This window comes from Pyrgilauda ruficollis, unplaced genomic scaffold, assembly GCF_017590135.1.
Source record: "Pyrgilauda ruficollis isolate IOZ18807 unplaced genomic scaffold, ASM1759013v1 scaffold23, whole genome shotgun sequence".
NCBI lineage: Eukaryota > Metazoa > Chordata > Aves > Passeriformes > Passeridae > Pyrgilauda > Pyrgilauda ruficollis.
The window spans coordinates 350,884-369,896 of NW_024522539.1; the positions used below are offsets into that span (position 1 = coordinate 350,884).

At 56.6% G+C, this 19,013-nt stretch overlaps 2 protein-coding genes across 3 annotated transcripts; both read right to left on the reverse strand.

Annotated features, from left to right (window-relative positions):
* Nucleotides 1-112: 112 nt before the first annotated feature.
* Nucleotides 113-10,170, reverse strand: PAQR5 (progestin and adipoQ receptor family member 5). Of its 2 annotated transcripts, XM_041469076.1 has the most exons (10): nucleotides 9,969-10,170; nucleotides 7,732-7,788; nucleotides 7,391-7,422; nucleotides 6,905-7,072; nucleotides 6,372-6,499; nucleotides 5,577-5,776; nucleotides 3,534-3,660; nucleotides 3,033-3,129; nucleotides 2,196-2,337; nucleotides 113-1,535 (listed from the first exon to the last, which is right to left on the reverse strand). In XM_041469076.1, exons 4-10 carry the CDS (start codon nucleotides 6,950-6,952, stop codon nucleotides 1,312-1,314), a joined length of 966 nt encoding a protein of 321 aa, XP_041325010.1. In that variant the 5' UTR covers nucleotides 6,953-7,072; nucleotides 7,391-7,422; nucleotides 7,732-7,788; nucleotides 9,969-10,170; the 3' UTR covers nucleotides 113-1,311. The 2 variants fall into 2 exon arrangements, with proteins under 2 accessions (XP_041325010.1, XP_041325012.1); XM_041469078.1 differs by lacking the exon at nucleotides 7,391-7,422.
* Nucleotides 10,171-11,433: 1,263 nt separating this feature from the next.
* Nucleotides 11,434-17,239, reverse strand: GLCE (glucuronic acid epimerase). The gene is made up of 3 exons (XM_041469232.1): nucleotides 17,218-17,239; nucleotides 15,695-15,952; nucleotides 11,434-15,009 (listed from the first exon to the last, which is right to left on the reverse strand). Exons 1-3 carry the CDS (start codon nucleotides 17,222-17,224, stop codon nucleotides 13,985-13,987), a joined length of 1,290 nt encoding a protein of 429 aa, XP_041325166.1. The 5' UTR covers nucleotides 17,225-17,239; the 3' UTR covers nucleotides 11,434-13,984.
* Nucleotides 17,240-19,013: the final 1,774 nt, after the last annotated feature.

A 19,013-nucleotide genomic window follows, 5' to 3' on the forward strand; every position in this document is an offset into this window, starting at 1 on the left:
GTGTTTTTCCAGGCTCTCCAATCCCAGGCGGATTCCTCCCCGGTCACAGCAGCTCCCAAAGGAAATAAACTCTGGAATTATCAGCAATGATCTCCAAAAGAATTCATTTTCCCAGGAATATTTTTATTATTAAGCAGAATAAAATCAGTGATTTATATTAATTTAATAAAACCGTTGGAGAAAAACAATTCCAGTGCTTATAAATATCCTGAAAATCCCGCTCAGCATTCCCAAGGATTGATTTATCCCGTATTTAACCCGTTCATCCCAGATTTTATTGTGATATCCCAAATTCCAGCAGCTCCCAAAGTGCAGCAGTCAGACCTCGGCAAAGGCAATTAAAGGAAATTAATGGAAGAGCCGTGGGATTATCCAGGAAAATATTCCCAAAGAATAAAGTGTGTGCTGTGTTCCCACAGGGAAATCCTGGATCCTGGAAAAGCCTGGAGCTCTGGGCTCTTCCTGCAAAATCCAGGAGCAGCAGGGAAGGAAAACAGGGAATGGCAGAGGGAAAATCCTGGGAATTCTTTACAATTCCAGGGTGCTTTTAACCCTTGAGCTGTCCCAAATCCTGCTTTTCTCCTGGCATCTCCTCACAAATCCCAATCCCAAAACATTCAAAACCTTTTCCTAAAGGATCCCAAATCCCACAAAGCTGGGGTGTGGAGCTCTCCCATCTCCCACCCCCAATCCCAGGATCCAGGATGGAATTCCTTAATTCCATCCCTCCCTGTGGAAATTGGGAATTCCCACAGCATTGAACTCCTCCGGATTTCCCGGAATGAGACCCTGGAAGAGCTTTCCTGCGGGAACATCCCGTTGGAGCTCTCCTGGAATCCCTTTTCCCAGATAAAGAGTAAAACCAGTGGGAATGAAACCGGGAGGGAAACTCCAGTCCCTCCATCCCACCTCTCCAGGCACTTGGGCTGAGTGCAAGGCTCGGAATTCCAAAGGAATGCCACATCCATCCAAGGGGAAAATGAGAATCAGGGAGTGCTTGGCTTCACCGGGAATCTCCCAGCTGGCAATGCCAACATTCCCTGGATTTCTCCCCAAGGCAGACCTGAGGGATCCCAGATTCTTTGGGAAGCAGGAGTGCTTCCCTCCCTTTTCAGGGATCAAATCCTGATTATTCGACGCTTTCCCTGTGGATAACAACGGGATGGGAAGCGTTTCCCAGCCCATCCACGTATAAAACCGGTGTAGTTTTCCCTTGGGAAATTCCCAAAGAAATATTTCCAGGTGATTCAATTCCCCCATGGACACCTCTGGAATGGGACTGCTGCCGGAAACCCGAGGCAATCCCTGATTCTAGTGGGATTTTTCCCGGGAAGGAGGCTCCGGGCGGAGGCTGCGGAAGCAGACCCCGAGGATGGCCAGGCTGGCGGCCGCTCCCATTCCCAGGGATCCGAAGGTTTCCAGGGAAGAGGGAAGCGGGAGGCGGCCCCGCCGCTCCGCCATGTCCATGGAGATGGCTTCCAGCTGGAAGAGCGTTCCCAGGATCCCGCAGATGTGGAAAACCTGGTGGCTGTGCCCTGCGACAGAAAACTCTGAGAATTCCATGGAAATTCCATGGAAATTCCGGGGGTGTTCAGCTCTGGGGGCTTGGAGTGCTCTGGGGTAGTGGGAGGTGTCCCTGCCCATCCAAACATCCTGGAATTCCAGGATTCCAGGATTGAATCACGCTCAGCCCACTTCACCTGGCATCCATGGAATATTTATCCCACAAATTCCTGATTCCTGGGGTTTTATCCTCCTTGTAATTCCTATTCCCAATGTCCGCGGCTCCAAGGAGTTTATTCCTGTGATTCTATGAGGTTTATTCCCAGCATTCCCTGGGTTCATTCCTGGGATCCCATGGGGTTATTCCTAGCATTCCCCTGGGGTCATTCCCTGGGGTTCAGTCCCAGCATTCCCAGGGTTTATTCCCTGGATTCCCTGGGTTCGTCCCCGGGATTCCCTGGGTTTATTCCCAGCATTCCCGGGGTTTATTCACTGGATTCCCTGGGGTTCATTCCCAGCATTCCTGGGGTTTATTCCCAGCATTCCCGGGGTTTATTCCCTGGATTCCCTGGGGTTCAGTCCCAGCATTCCCAGGGTTTATTCCCTGGATTCCCTGGGTTCGTCCCCGGGATTCCCTGGGTTCATTCCCAGCATTCCCGGGGTTTATTCCCAGCGTTCCCAGCAATGCTCACCGATGAAGTCGAAGCTCCCCGGCGCCAGGCGCTCGGGCAGGTGGGAGGTGAAGCTCAGGAAGGTCAGGAGGGCGCAGAGGCTGTGCCGGGAATGCAGCGGGAGCGAGCCTTCGGAGCAGCTCCCGGCCGCGCTCCGGGACAGCTGCCGGCAAAAATGGGAGTGATCCATCCCTCCATCCATCCATGCATCCATGAATCCTTCCATCCATCCCTCCATCCATCCATCCATCCATCATCCATCCCTCCATCATCCATCCCTCATCCATCCATCATCCATCCGTCCATCCATCATCCATCCCTCCATCATCCATCCCTCATCCATCCATCATCCATCCATCCATCCATGAATTCTTCAATCCATCCATGCCATCCATCCATCCATCCATCCATCCATCCATCCATCCATCCATCCATCCATCCATCCATCCATCCATCCATCCATCCATCCATCCATCCATCCCAAAGGAGCCATTCCCAGTTCCCCACTCCCCTCAGCCCCACTCCAACCCTGCTTCCCAGGAAAAAGCAGGATTGATCCACCAGTCCCAAGGAGCCATTCCCAGTTCCCCACACCCATCACCTCCACTCCTGCCGGCCCAAATTCCCACCCTGCTGCAGTTTAATCCCTGGAAAAGGCCCCTCCCAGCTTCCCAAGGCAGGAATTTTCCAGCCCTTTGAAGTGAGAGGAATCCGCCAGCAGTCCAAGCAGGAAAAAATATCCCAGGGCCTTTTCCTGCCGGAGTTTGTTTGCCTTTCAAACCCCAAGCTGGGCCTGTTTTCCCAAAAAATTCCAGGCTGAGGCAGCTGAAATTTCCCAGGATTCCGTGGGATACGCACCCTGTAAAAAACTGGGATGCTGTCGAAAATGTAGGGATACACAAAGGCCAAAGTTCGGAAGGCTTTGCTCAGGCGGGGCCGCTCCGCCTCCAGAAACCTGGGAAACACCGGGAATTCCACATGGGATACACAGGGAAACACAGGGAATTCCACAGGGGATACACGGGGAAACACAGGGAATTCCACATGGGATACACAGGGAATTGCACATGGGATACACAGGGAATTCCACATGGGATACACAGGGAATTCCACGGCTTCTCTGGGAACCTGGGATAGTGAACCTGAATCATCTCCAAGTTCTCTCCCAATCCAAACCATTCCAGGATTCCATAAATCCCCTTTGGAACTTCCCAAAAATTCAAGCTCCTCCCATTATTCCACATTTTCATCATCGAATTCTCCTCATTTCCCAGTGGAAAAATTCCCTCTTTCCCTTTCCCCAGCTCCCGGCTGTGAGCAAACCCCTCATCCCGAATTCCCGGTGCCGCTGGATCCCACCTGGAATAGCAGGACAGCCCAGTGCTGAGCACGGAGTTGAGCACGGCCACGGGAACGTAGAAATCATGGAATGTGCTCCCGACCCATTCCAGTGGGAAGACGTAGGCGGAATACGCCAGCGCCGAGCCTGGAAACACAGCGGGACCGTCAGCTCCGAATCCCGGAATTCCCTGGAATTCCCCTGCAATTCCTCATCCTCCTGGGCTCAGCTCTGAGCTCTGGGTTGGAACATCGGGAAGGGTCGGGAACCTCTGGAACAGGCAGCATTCCAGAGGGACTGTGGGAATATCCTGGGATTGCCTCGTGCTCCCAGGGAGGCTCCTCCAGTTGGGTAAAATCTGGGATTTTTCATCATTCCTGTTATTCCAAATCCCACCCAGCCAGATCTGTCCCAAATTATTTGTGGCCAGGGCAGCTCCAGGCCATTCCTGAGCTCTGGAGTGCAGGGATGAGGAAAAGGAAGGGCAGGAATTTCCCCCAAATCTTCCCTCTGGATGTGGCGTCCCATAAATCCAGGCTAAATTCCCAAAATCCCATAATCTGGCCTATCCCAGCTTCTCCTGACCCACCAAATTCCTGAAATCACATAAATCTGGGCTAAATTCCCAAAATTCCATAAATCCGGGCTCATCCCGTCCCCCATAATTCCCAAAATCCCACAGATCCAGTCTAAATTCCCGAAATCCCATAAACCCAGGTTCTCCCACCTCCTCCTGACTGCCCAAATTCCCAAAATCTCATCAATCCCCACAGAATTCCCCAAATCCCATCAGTCCCCCCAGAACTCCCGCATCCCATAAACCCCCTGGAATTCCCAAATCCCATCCATTCCCCCTGTAATCCCCAAATCCCATCAATAATCTTGGAAAACTCCCAAATCCCACCAATCCCCCTGGCATTCCCCAAATCCCATCAATCCCCCATAACCCCCAAACCCCACAATCCCCCTGCATCCCCCAAACCCCACAATCCCCCTGCATCCCCCAAACCCCACAATCCCCCTGCATCCCCCAAACCCCACAATCCCCCTGCATCCCCCAAACCCCACAATCCCCCTGCATCCCCCAAACCCCACAATCCCCCTGCATCCCCCAAACCCCACAATCCCCCTGCATCCCCCAAACCCCACAATCCCCCTGCATCCCCCAAACCCCACAATCCCCCTGCATCCCCCAAACCCCACAATCCCCCTGCATCCCCCAAACCCCACAATCCCCCTGCATCCCCCAAACCCCACAATCCCCCTGCATCCCCCAAACCCCACAATCCCCCTGCATCCCCCAAACCCCACAATCCCCCTGCATCCCCCAAACCCCACAATCCCCCTGCATCCCCCAAACCCCACAATCCCCCTGCATCCCCCAAACCCCACAATCCCCCTGCATCCCCCAAACCCCACAATCCCCCTGCATCCCCCAAACCCCACAATCCCCCTGCATCCCCCAAACCCCACAATCCCCCTGCATCCCCCAAACCCCACAATCCCCCTGCATCCCCCAAACCCCACAATCCCCCTGCATCCCCCAAACCCCACAATCCCCCTGCATCCCCCAAACCCCACAATCCCCCTGCATCCCCCAAACCCCACAATCCCCCTGCATCCCCCAAACCCCACAATCCCCCTGCATCCCCCAAACCCCACAATCCCCCTGCATCCCCCAAACCCCACAATCCCCCTGCATCCCCCAAACCCCACAATCCCCCTGCATCCCCCAAACCCCACAATCCCCCTGCATCCCCCAAACCCCACAATCCCCCTGCATCCCCCAAACCCCACAATCCCCCTGCATCCCCCAAACCCCACAATCCCCCTGCATCCCCCAAACCCCACAATCCCCCTGCATCCCCCAAACCCCACAATCCCCCTGCATCCCCCAAACCCCACAATCCCCCTGCATCCCCCAAACCCCACAATCCCCCTGCATCCCCCAAACCCCACAATCCCCCTGCATCCCCCAAACCCCACAATCCCCCTGCATCCCCCAAACCCCACAATCCCCCTGCATCCCCCAAACCCCACACTCCCCGTCATTCCCGGCTGACCCAGGCCGTAGAGGCTGAGCGCGGCGTAGTCGCAGCAGTAGGCGCGGTGCCGGCCGCGCCCGCCCAGCGCGCCCAGGGCGTGGGCAGCGCTCGAGGCCAGCGGGTACAGCGCGCACGTGCCCAGGTAGGCCAGGAACGGCCCCGCCCCGGCCTCCGAGCCCCAGTCCCGGAGCCGCGCCAGCAGCAGCCACAGGAAATACCTGAGGGAGGGATGGGCCGGGGGTCAGCGCCGGGTGGGCAACAGGCGTGGGCCAGGGGTGCCCAGGTGGGCCAGGGGCTGAGGGCACCCACCAGGGGTGCCCAGGTGTGCCCAGATGTTAAGGGGCACCCACCAGGCATGCCCAGGTGTTAAGGGGCACCCACCAGGTGTGCCCCAGTGTGCCCAGATGTTGACAGCACCTCCAGGTGTGCCCAGGTGTGCCCAGATGTTGACAGCACCTCCAGGTGTGCCCAGGTGTGCCCAGATGTTAAGGGGCACCCACCAGGTGTGCCCCAGTGTGCCCAGATGTTGACGGCACCTCCAGGCGTGCCCAGGCACTGAGGGCACCCACCAGGCATGCCCAGGGGTGCCCAGGTGTGCCCAGGTGTGCCCAGGGGCTGAGGGTTACCCACCAGGTGTGCCCAGATGTTGAGGGACACCCACCAGGTGTGTCCAGGTGTTGAGGGGACCCCCCCCAGGTGTGCCCAGGTGTGTCTTGAGGGCACCCCCAGGTGTTCCCAAGGGCTGAGGGACACCCCAGGTGTGCCCAGGTGTTCAGGGGCACCCCCAGGTGTGCCAGGGCCGCGGGCACTCACCCGGCGGGCACCAGGTGTGTCCAGATGTTGAGGGTCTCGTTGTTCATCCCAAAGAGGCTGAGCAGGCACTCGCAGGCCGAGCTCCGGGGCGGGCGGTACCCGGAGAGAATTCCCGGCTCCCGGTAACTCTGGGAATGGGGACGGGGACGGGAATAATGGGAATAATGGGAATAGTGGGAATAATGGGAATGGGGACGGGGATGGGAATAATGGGACGAATGGGGATAATGGGAATGGAAATGAGGATGGGAATGGGGATGGGAATGGGAAGAATGGGAATGGGAAAAGGCACAGGGTCAGGAATGGGAGTAATGAGAATTGGAATTATGGATGGGAATGGGGATAGGGATGGGGATGGGAACGGGAACAGGAACGGGGATGGGGAATGGGAAATGGGAAAGGATGGGGAGCATCCCCAAAATTCCGGAGTCAAGACACAGCTGTGCCCCCCTTGGGGTGACCCTGCCGCCGTTCCCGTGTGTCACATCCCAAATCCCGCTGATCCCCGGATCAGGGATGGAATTCCCGCTGACCTCGGGCACCTGGTGGGCGCGGAGCAGCCGGGCCGTGGGGCTCGGCATGGCCGGCTCTGGATCCCGGGATTTCCCAGCTCAGCTTCCACAGGACGGCACCCCAAAGCCCTCAAGGCCACATCCCGCAGGAATGGCACTGCTCCCACAGGATACCGGGATCAGGACGGCCTGGAGGGAATGAGAATTCCTGGGATGAGGCACGGGATCCAGTCCCATATCCCAAATCCTACAGGGAATTGTATCCCAGCGGGGTGGGGAGCGCCCGTCCCCTGAGGGGTGCTGGGATCCCAAGGGAGCAGCAGGAGAAGGCTGATCCCACTTCCCAGAGGGATGGGAATTCCAACAGATGTAGAGGGATGTGGGATCACCTCGGGATCACACCGAGGTCCTGGGATGCAGGAAGGTCCCTCGGGAAGCAGAGGGATACGGGATCCCAGCTGGATCCCCTTTCCCGCTCCCAAGGAATATCCTGGCTCTGGCTCTTACCCGATCCTGGCGCTGGCAGCTCCACCTCCGCTCTGGGAAATCAAGGGAAAAATCCATGATCCCTCCTTCCTTCCCACCCGGAGCAGGAAAAGCGGGAAGGGAGCTCCTGCTCCGGGTGCTGCCTCAGCTCGATCCCACCAGGATCCAGAGGGATCCAAGGTTCTGGATTCCCAGAATCCCGAGAGCTCCCAGAGCCGCTGCAGCATCCTGGGCGGCCATTCCAGCTGCTCCAGCCACCCCAACTTCCCAGCGGGATCCAGCCCTTGGCTGTGCCACGGAGACATTCCCAAAGAACCCCTTTCCCAGCCCTTGGAATTCCCTGGATTCCATCCCAGCCCTACCTCTGCCAGCTCCGGTGTGAGGCAGCTCCAGGAAAAGCCCTGGAACACCGGGAACGGCTGGAGAGGGAGGGAAAAATTAATGAGGCAGGAGAGCAATGAACCAACAAAACCCCGCTGGAAACGCCTCCGGTTAAAGATTAGACGGGAATGGGGAATGGGGAATCAGGAATGGGGAATGGGGAATGGGGAATGAGGAATCCAGGGCTTCCCAGCGCTCTGGAAGCACCAACGTGCTGCCTCAAAGCTCCACAGAGTCTGCAGCCCCCAGATCCCACAGAATTCCTGCAGTTTTCCATGGTGGAAACAGGACCTGAATCCAGAGAAGGCTCCAGGGAGAGCTCAGAGCCCTGCCAGGGCCTGGAGGGGCTCCAGGAGAGCTGGAGAGGGACTGGAGGGACAGGACACAGGGAATGGATCCCACTGCCAGAGGGCAGGGATGGATGGGAGATTGGGAATTAGGAATTCCTGGCTGGGAGGGTGGGGAGGCGCAGGTATGGAATTCCCAAAGAAGCCGTGGCTGCCCCTGGATCCCTGGAATGTCCAAGGCCAGGCTGGAATCTGCTCATGGAAGGATTCCTGCGATGGCCAGGGCTGGAATGAGATGAGTTTTGAGGGCCCTTCTGACCTGGAATTCTGGAATTCTGGGATTCTCGGAGGGCAAAGGAACGAGCTCTTCCAGAGGCACGAGCCATTCCAAAGGCTTGGACTTTTCCAGAGGCCCCTCCCAGGTGCAGGATCCCACCATGCCCAGAGCCCCTGGATGGGATCCCTGAGCCGGGAGCACCTGGATCCATCCCAGCCCAGCCATTCCTGTGGCAGGGATCCCTTCCCCATTCCCTGCTCCTGGTTCCTATTCCCCATTCCCCATTCCCTGTTCCCATTCCCTGTTCCCCATTCCCTATTCCCTGCCCCTATTCCCTGTTCCCTGCTCCTGGTTCCCTGTTCCTATTCCCCATTCCCCATTCCCTGTTCCCATTCCCTGTTCCCCATTCCCTATTCTCTGCCCCTATTCCCTGCTCCCAGTTCCCAGTTCCCTGTTCCCATTCCCTGTTCCCTGTGGGAAGCAGGAGGAGGCTCCAGGCCCAGCCTCAGGCAGGAATTTGTGGTTTGGGAGGCAATGAGGGCAGTGAGTCACTGGGGCCGGGCCGGGCCGGGCCTGCTTCCTCCTGCTCCTCCTCCTCCTCCTGCTCGGGCTCTTCCCAGCCGGGAACGGGAATGGGAATGGGAATGGGAATGGGAATGGGACAGGATGGGGGCCGTGCCCCCTGCGAGTCACCTCTGCCAGCGCTGTGGCTGCGCTCAGGTGGCTGCAACAGCTCCTCTTCCTCCTCCTCCTCCTCTTCTTCCTCCTCTTCTTCTTCCTCCTCCTCCTTAATTTCCTCCTCCTCCTCCTCCTCTTCCTCCTCCCCTCCTCCTTCTCTTCTTCCTCCTCTTCTTCTTCCTCCTCCTCCTTAATTTCCTCCTCCTCCTCCTCCTCTCCCTCCCGGCCCTGCAGCCGCAGCTCCGGCCCGGGAGCTCCCGGCTCACCCCAGGCTTCCCTGGGGAATGTCCCCACCTGGCACCGATGTCCCCACCTGGCACCACTGCCACCCGCCCGGCCCTGTCACCTTGTCACCGTCCTCTGCCCATGGCACCTTCCCTTCCCTTCCCTTCCCTTCCCTTCCCTTCCCTTCCCTTCCCTTCCCTTCCCTTGGCACATCCTTCCCTATGGAATATCCTTCCCCATGGCACATCCCACCCCCTGGCTCATCCCTCGCTCCGTGCCAGCTCCAGCGGCTTTCCCACGGGCCGGGAATATTCGGGAATTCCCGATGAGCCCCGGACGCGTTTCCAGCGGCGCCGGGAGTGCGGGAGCAGCGCTGGAAAACTCCGGGAGCGGCGCGGGCCGTGCCAGGACCGCTCCCGGCGGGACAACGGCGGCTTTGTGGGAGTTGTTGTTGTTGTTGCCGCTGGAATTCGCCGGGATCCGCCGGGAGCAGCAGCTTTTCCATCCCAAAAACCCGCCGCTCCCAGCCGTCCTTCCCGCGGGACCGGGGATCCCAGACCCCATCCCGCTCCCGAGTGAAACCTCCCGGGAATTCCGCGATCCCCGCACCGGGAGCCGCGGGAGGGCCGGGAATGCTCCCGCTGCTCCGGCACTTTTCCCATTCCCATTCCCATTCCCGCATTCCCGAACTTCCCGGGAGCCGACCCTCGGGATCCGCGGGAATGCCGGAGAGGGGAAAGCCGGGACTTACGGCGCTGCTCGGAGCCGCCGCTGGATGCGGCGTTTTCCAGCGCTGCCTCCAAATCCCGGGATTACTCAGCTGGGAACAAACACTGCCCACATGGAATTCCCGGCCGGGCGGGCGCGGCTTTTCCAGAGGCACGATCCCGCCAGGAAGCGCCCCCAGGGATGATCCCAGAGCCGGCAATTCCCAGGTTCTGGGAGAGAATGAACCCCGGCTCGTCCGAGGAAAAAAGGTTCCCAGATAAACCCGGAAATCAGCGCGGCCAAACGCGGCCGGGATCGGATCCAGCGGCGAGGAAGTGGAAAAAAAGCAGGAAAAAATATCAATTCCCAGCCCTGCCGAGCATCTCCCGCTCCCAGCGCCTCTGGAAAGCTCCCGGAGCTCCTCCAGAGCAGCCTGGCAATCCCAGCCCTCCCGCCGCTGCTCATTCCCGGATTATTCCCAGCTGGATGGGAATGAATCCCAGCCCGGCGGGTTTCCCGTTCTGCTTCCCAAAAATTCTCTGCTTTTCCTGCAGTGTTTCGCTGGGAATGGCTTTCCCAAAGTTCGGAGAGCGGGAGATTCCAGCGGGGTGGAGAGGGATGAGCGGGATCAGTTCATTAAGTATTATTATTAATTATTATTAATTATTATCCCATAGTTACTCAGGAATTGGGAGAAGCGGAGCTGGGCAGGGCTGGTGGATTCCCAGCTCTATCCCGAACTTCAATCCCACGGGAAACTCCTGGGAATTCCTGGGATTAACCCTGTCCTGCCAGCACTGGGACACAGCTTTTCCCTGGACACAGCTTCCTGGGGCTCTGGAATTCCCTTCCCACCTTCAGCAATGCTCCAAGGCTCTTTTCAATCCCAACGTGCCAAGGAATGGGAATCACTCGGGAGAATCCCGGAATATTTTGGGTGGGATGGGCGGGGACACCTCCCACTACCCCAGGGTGCTCCAACCCGGCCTTGGACATTCCCGGGATCCAGGGGCAGCCACAGCTTCTCTGGGAATTCCATTCCAGACGGGAATTCCTTCCCAAGATCCATCTAAATCTCCACTTTTCCAGCCACTCCCTGTGTCCTGCCCCTCCATCCCTGATCCCAATCCCTCTCCAGCTCTCCCTGGATTCCTGGAAGGGGCTCTGGAATTCCCTGGAGCTGCATTTCCCCATTCCCAACAGTGGGATATTTTTAGTGACCGCTCCGTTAAAATCCTCATTTACCAAATCCCAAAAAACTCCAAAGGAGCTGGATTTACCAGGAATAATTCCCAGCAGGAATCCATCACTTGTGCTCATTCCCTCAGCAAAGCCTTAATTAATGGGAAAAACCCACAATTTCCCACTTTTCCAGAAGAAAACCTCCTTAAAAGCACGACACCTCAAAGCCACCACAGGAAAAAAAACTTGGAATACATTTGGAAAATAAAATACTTGGAAAATCCCCAAATAAGGGAGACATCCCACGTTTTGTTTTTTTTTTTTAAGATAAAAAAATTTATTTCCCAGTCTTAGAAAGCTTTCCAAGCATTCCCAATGTCCCATAGAAACGTAGGAGAACCTCTTCCCGCCAAAAATTCCGGAGGGGCGGAATACAAAACTATCCTGTGCACATTGTGCTTAAAGGAGCGCCCTGCCCGGAGCATCCTGTAAACAAATTATTGCATATTTTCCATCGGGATCCTCGGGAAAATCCCGGAAAATCCAACAAAATCCCAGCCAAGCCACGCCCGGGGAGGAGGAGAACGGGAATGAGCGGCTTCCAGGGAATGCCTGGATTCCAGGGAATGCCTGGATCCCAGGGAGGGTTGTGCTTGTGTTGTTGGGGTGGGGGAGCCACGGAGAGGGGATCCCATGGGAAGAGCCAGCGGATCTCCGGGTGAAAATCTGGGATCGAAGCTGATCTGGGTCCCAAAGATCTCTGGGAGTTTGAAGATGGAAATGAACAAAGAAATCCTAAACTGGAATGAATTCCAGAAGTTTTGGGGATCGGCTCCATGGCCAAGGGTCCTCTTCTAATGCACAATGGAATTTAAGGAATATCAGGAATTCCCCATGGATTCTCCATGGAACTGCAGCCTCTGGTGGAGATTCCTGGAAGCTCCACCTGTGCTAAGGCCACCAGAAGGTGACGGAAGGACAGGAGGGACAACCTTGGAATGCCCATCCCAAACTTCCAGCGGTGTCCAGGGAGAAAGGATCCCATGGGAAGAGCCAATGGATCTCCAGAGGAAAATCTGGGGTCAAAGCTGATCTTGGTCCCAAAGATCTTTGGGAGTTTAAAGGCGGAAAATGAACAAAAAGATCCCAAACTGGAATGAATTCCATGAAGTTCTGGGCACTGCCAGCACGGTCAAGGATCCTCTCCCAATGCACAACGGAATTCAGGGAATATCAGGAATATCCCCATGGATCCTCCATGGACTTACAGCCTCTGGGGATTCCTGGAAGCTCCACCTGTCTAAGGCCACCAGAAGGTGATGGAAGGACGAGAGGTGGGACAGGAGGGACAACCTTGGAATGCCCATCCCGCGCTTCCGAGCGCTTCCGGAGCGGGAAAATCTGCTGCACTCCAACCCCACCATCGGCATCAATTCCCAAAAAACCCAATCAAGAGGAATTCCGGCCTCTGTAAGGCACCAACACCATCCTGGAGCAGCACCCAAGGAGGCTCTCCGAGTTTTCCAACTGGGAAAACTATGGAAGGAACACGCAAGGGGAGGATGGAGCAGATTTTTGGGAAGGAATCCCAGGTTTGGGGTGGGTTTGTGTCTGTTGAGTTTCCATGGGCATGGAAAAAATTCCCCTCTGCTACCTTTGGTATTGGAATTTCTCCTCTGCCATCCATCAGACGGATGGATCCGACCGGAGCGCGCGGATTAAAGCTGGGAAAAAGTCACTCCGAGATCGGTGAGAAATGAAGGAAAAGCCTCAAAAATTGAAAGCAATAAAAAGATGGAGATGGGTGTTGTCCTTGTGCCTGGGATTTTGGGATTGGGATCAGCTCCACCATGGAATGGAAGCAGTGGGAATTCCCAAAGTCCATCCTTGAGTTCGGGATCAGGCAGCCGGTGGGTTCATGGAATCACGGAATGCTTTGGAGGGAAGGACCTTAAAGCTCATCCCATTCCATAGGGACCTTCCACTGTCCCAGGCTGCTCCAAGCTGGCCTTGGACATTCCAGGGATCGAGAGGCAGCCACAGCTTCTCTGGGAATTCCAGCCCAGGGAGAACTGGAAAAACCTCTGGGAAGGAATTGTTAAAATGCTGGATGGGGTGGAGCAGGAGAAAAATGAAAATTCCCGAATTTTTGAATTTCCTGAGGAACTCTGGACGAGCTCCACATCCCGCTCAGCAATTCCCGAAAATGCCCGCGATGCTCTGGGGAACCTCCCAGGTGGAATCCCAAAATCCCATAGAAAACACAGAGCTCCAGGAAAAAGGATCCCAGCTCTGAGGGGACACCGATGATGGGGATAAGGATCCCAGCTCCGAGGGGACACCAAGATTAGGGATCCCAGCTCCGAGGGGACACGGGTGCTGGTGGCCCGGGGCTGTGTGCTCCAGGCTCCCAGTTGTGCTTCCATGATGCCGGGCACGTGTTTTCCATGAAGAAACCCTCCAGCTCCAGGATCTCCAGGCAGAGAACTGGCAAAAAATTCCAACCGCGGATTTTTCATCCCAAAAAAGCGAATCCCTAGGAAACCCCCCCCCCCCACTTTAAAGCCACACTTCGCACTCCCAGGCTCCGAGTGATTCCCGTGGACGGCGCTCATCCCACAGGAGCTGCTCCAACACGGACACAAAATCCCGGTTTAAGAGGCCCTGGATGAGCTCTCCAGGCAGCGACCGCGCTTCCAAGACTTCTATGGCTTCTGCAAACGCTTTCCTTGGAAAAGGCAAAACCAATCCCAACAAAACCCAACCTCAACCTCAACGCGGGAGAGCGTCCCGATCCCAAACCCTCCCCGGAGCAGTTTTAAGGCCCCACATTTTTGGGAAGGCCCCGTGGAAACCGCGGGAAGGACGGGGAAGAGCTCAGTTGTGCTTGGCCCGCCCTCCCCGCAGGTAACTCTTCCACCTCTTGACAAACTCCTTGAAGACGGGCGCGTCGTCGATGGAGCCCAGCAGCTGCAGCTGGTTGATGTGCGTGGTGTGGTAGTCCCAGCGCGCCAGGTTGGGCGCCGTGCCCAGCATGAAGTGCCGCAGGTCGTAGATGGTGCCCGAGCCGGTGTCGAAGAGCGGCAGCATGGCCTTGAGCGACTCCATGCCGCGCTCGTAGAGCAGCCGCGCCTCCTTGCCCAGCTTCTCCCCGGCCGTCTCCTTCAGGTCGTAGAGGCCGATCAGGGAGTACATGAAGCCGTTGAGCACGAAGGAGCTGGGCGTGGTGGGGTACTCCTCGTACCAATCGTGCCGGTTCATGAACACCGCCTTGACCCCGCGCTGCTCCGCCGGCAGCTTGAAGGGCGCCGTGGCCCTGAGCGCCGCGCCCAGGAACGCCGGCTCCTTGGTCAGCTGGTAGGCCCTGACCAGCGTGGACATGGCCTGGCCTTGCGCCATGGCCGAGTACCAGCCCGGATCCAGGGATTTGAAGCCTTCTCCCAACTTCCTGGTGACCATGATGGGCCAGCCGCCGCGCTCGTCCTGGTTGCGCAGCAGCCAGCGGCTGGCGGCGAAGAAGGCGGCCATGTGGGCGGTGGCCGAGATGGTGACGTTGTCCAGGAAGCCGCGGCCTTTGGCCACCAAGCGCAGCACCCTCTTGGGCATGATCTTGGTTTGCTTCACCGCCTTGGTGTTGGAGAGCCCCACGCCCTTGCGGAGATCCGTCAGCAGGTCCCGGGTGAGCGTGCTCCAGCTGCCGCGCGCTCCGATGCCGTAGAAGATGTCCCTGTCCCTGAGGGCGATGAGCTGCGTGCTGGACACGTAGTGCACGGTGAAGAGCTGGTTCCTCTCCGTGGTCTCCAGCACCACGGACACGCTGCCGTTGCTCAGCAGCTTCAGGTCGAAGGAGATGATGAAATCCCGGCCGTTGTTGAGCTCCAGGGAGACGCCCTCGGAGCTTTCTGCAAAAGCAACCCCGAAAAAGGCTCGCTCAGCGTGGAAAGATTCCCGTTTCCAAAGGGTTGGAGCGGATTCCAGAGGCCGTTCCCGCTCCCGGGAGGGATTCCAAAGCTTTTAGAGCAGCCCTTCAATAATTCAACGTTTCTGGGCTGTTCCACCTGACTGGATTGGGAATGAAGGATAAGGAGTGAAAAGGATGGGGAATGGAGGACTGGCAGTGAAGGACAAGGAATGAAAAGGATGGGGAATGGAGGACTGGGAATGAAAAGGATGGGGAATGAAGAATCGAGAATGAAGGACTGGGAAAGAAGAATTGGGAAGAAAAAGAATGGGGAATAAAAAGAATGGAGAATGAAAAGGATGAAGAGGACAGGAAATTAAGCATAAGATATGAAAAGGATTGGGAATGAAGGACTGGGAATGAAAGACTGCAATGAAGGATTGGGAATGAAGGACTAGGAATTAAAAGGGTGGGGAACGAAGGATTGGCAATGAAGGACTGGGAATGAAAAGGACTGGGAACGAAAAGGATTGGAATCAAGGATTGGGAATGAAAAGGACTGGGAACGAAAAGGATTGGGAATTAAGGATTGGAATCAAGGACTGGGAACAAAAGCCAAACAAAACACCAGCACCTAACAATTGCCATTCCCTGCTCCACCACCCGCTGGAATTCCCACCACCCACCTGGGCAGGAGAACTGCTTGACTCCGGTGAGCCGGGACTTGTCCCAGACGGTGGTGAGGGAGCAGCCCTTGGGCACCGTCCACTCCCCGTTCCCGTTATTCCCGTTGTTCCCGTTATTCCCGTCCCCCGCCGTCTCGTACACCTCCACGTGGGGCGGCTTCTCCGTCAGGTTCTTGCTGTAGTGGCTCAGCCCGTACTGGGCGATCTGGATGGGGTAGAAGTAGCCCTGAGGGCCCCACTGCGTGGAGAGAGGAACTCCTGCCCGGAAAAAACAGGGAAAAAGCGTTGGAATGAGGGGAAAATTCCTCCTCTGCACCCCAAAATTCCGGGAGCTCCATCAGCGGGGTTGGAGGTTAGAGGGAAGTCCCGGGGAAGGAGGGGGTTGGGCCCTTTGCCACTAAAATCCAGAATTCCGTGGTTTTAGCTGGCAGAGGAATCCCTGGCGTGGTCTTCCCGACTTTTATGGAATTGTGGAATGGGTTGGGTGCAAGGGAACCTCAATCCCACCCCATTCCGCCCCTTCCAAGGGCAAGGCCACTTCCACAATCCCAGGGTGCTCCACGCTGGCATTGGACATTCCCAGGATCCAGGGGCAGGCACAGCTTCTCTGGGAATTCCAGCCCAGCCAAGAACTCCTTCCCAAAATCCCATCCATCCTTGCCCTCCGGCACTGAGAGCCATTCCCTGTGTCCCATCCCACTCAACTCATCTCTGACGATCCCAAGGCTGGAGGTGCTACCACAAAACCCCACTCCCACGTTCCCAGCACCAAATCCAGGTCACTTCCCACTTCCAAACCATTTTAAGGAGCACTTCCAGGAGATTTTTGGGATCATCCCAATCCCACAAAACCTTCTACTCTACTGATGCCCTTGACCCTGTCACAGACCTTGCCAGTGCCACCCCCATGCCCAAATTCCCACCAGAACATCCAGGTCACTCTGCACTTCCAGCACATTTTATGGAGCACTTCCAGGAGATTTTAAGGATCATCCCAACCCCAAAGATTCCCCATGGGGAATGCCGGGCTCACGCCTTCCATGCCGCTGATGCACTTGACTGTCTTACCACTCCCATTCCCACATTCCCACCAGAACATCCAGCTCACTCTGCACTTCCAGAACGTTTTACAGAGCACTTCCAGGAGATTTTAAGGATCATCCCAACCCCAAAGATTCCCCATGGGGAATGCCCAGGCTCACACCTTCCATGCCACTGATGCACTTGACCCTACCCATATTCCCACCAGAACATCCAGCTCACTCTGCACTTCCAGAACGTTTTACAGAGCACTTCCAGGAGATTTTAAGGATCATCCCAACCCCAAAGATTCCCCATGGGGAATGCCGGGCTCACGCCTTCCATGCCGCTGATGCACTTGACTGTCTTACCACTCCCATTCCCACATTCCCACCAGAACATCCAGCTCACTCTGCACTTCCAGAACGTTTTACAGAGCACTTCCAGGAGATTTTAAGGATCATCCCAACCCAAGGGATTCTCGGGAATGCCCTGCCTTGCACCTTCCATGCCGCTGATGCACTTGACCCTACCCAAATTCCCACCAGAACATCCAGCTCACTCTGCACTTCCAGAACGTTTTACAGAGCACTTCCAGGAGATTTTAAGGACCATCCCAAGCCCAAAGCTTCCTGGAAATCCGCTGCCTCGCACCTTCCATGCCGCTGATGCACTTGACCCTACCACGGACTTTACCGGTACCACCTCCATTCCCACATCCCCACATTCCCACCAGAGCATCCAGGCCACTCTGCACTCCCAGCACATTTTTGGGCTCATCCCAAGCCCAAAGCTTCCCGGGAATCTGCTGCCTCCCACCTTCCACGCCACTGATACACTTGACTCTACCCCCATTCCCACCAGAACATCCAGCTCACTCTGCACTTCCAGCACATTTTACGGAGCACTTCCATGAGACTTTAAGGCCCATCCCAACCAGGGAGAAACGGGATCAGGAGGGGGATTTGGGGTGTTCCTGGTGGGAATTGTCAGCACACAGTCCTGCATTCCTGGGAAAAACAACCGGGAAAAACATGGAGAAACGGGACCAGGACGGGGATTTGGGGTGTTCCTGGTGGGAATGGTCAGTACACGGTGCAGAATTCCTGTGAAAACAGGGAAAAACATGGAAAAACAGGATCAGGACGGAGATTTGGGGTGTTCTGGATGGGAATTGTCAGCACACAGTCCTGAAATCCTGGGAAAAACATGGATAAACGGGATCAGGACGGGGATTTGGGGTGTTCCTGGTGGGAATGGTCAGCACACGGTGCAGAATTCCTGTGAAAACAGGGAAAAACATGGAAAAACGGGATCAGGACGGGGATTTGGGGTGTTCCTGGTGGGAATGGCCATGGGAAAACGGGATCAGGACATGGATTTGGGATTTCCTGGACGGGAATGGTGCGGAGATTTGGGGTGTTCTGGATGGGAATTGTCAGCACACAGTCCTGAAATCCTGGGAAAAACATGGATAAACGGGATCAGGACACGGATTTGGGGTGTTCCTGGTGGGAATGGTCAGGGTGACAGGGCACATGGTGCTGCATTCCTGGGAAAACCAAGGAAAACCATGGGAAAACGGGATCAGGACACGGATTTGGGATTTCCTGGACCCCTGTGCAGGGTCAGTGCCAACATTCCCAGGAATCAGGGAAATCCTGGTATTCCCAGGAAAATCCTCGGAATTCCAGGAAAATCCTCAGATTCCCAGGGAAATCCTGGTATTCCCAGGAAACTCCTCTGATTCCCAGGAAACGCTTCAGAATTCCAGGAAAATCCTCAGGGAATTCCCAGGAATTCCAGCTCCCATATTCCCGAATCCCAGAGCCGCGATTCCTGCACTCCACATTCCCCCAGCGCATATCCCGTATTCCCGCACATTCCCAGCCCATATTCCCGCATTCCCAGCCCGGATTCCCAAATTCCCAAATTCCCACCGCTCCCATTCCCTCGTTCCAGGCTCTGGCAGCAACCCCGAGGCGGCCCGAGCACGCCCAGCCCGGGTAATCCCGCTGCCCTCTCTCTCTCCCGCTCCCGTGATTCCCAGCATTCCCGCCATTCCCATCATTCCCGTTATCCCGGGAATTCCCGGGAATCCCGGCCCGCTCCTCACCTGCGCCCAGGGCCTGGCGGGCGGCGGAACCCCCGCGCGGGGCAGCGGGGGGAGCACGGAGGGGCCGCGCCGGGGCCCCGCCCTCGAGCTTCGCAGCCAATGGGAGCGCGCGGGGGGCGGCGCGAGCGCCGGCCGCCAGCCAATAGGAAAGCGCGGCGCGGCGGTGCCGCCCTCGAAGGACAT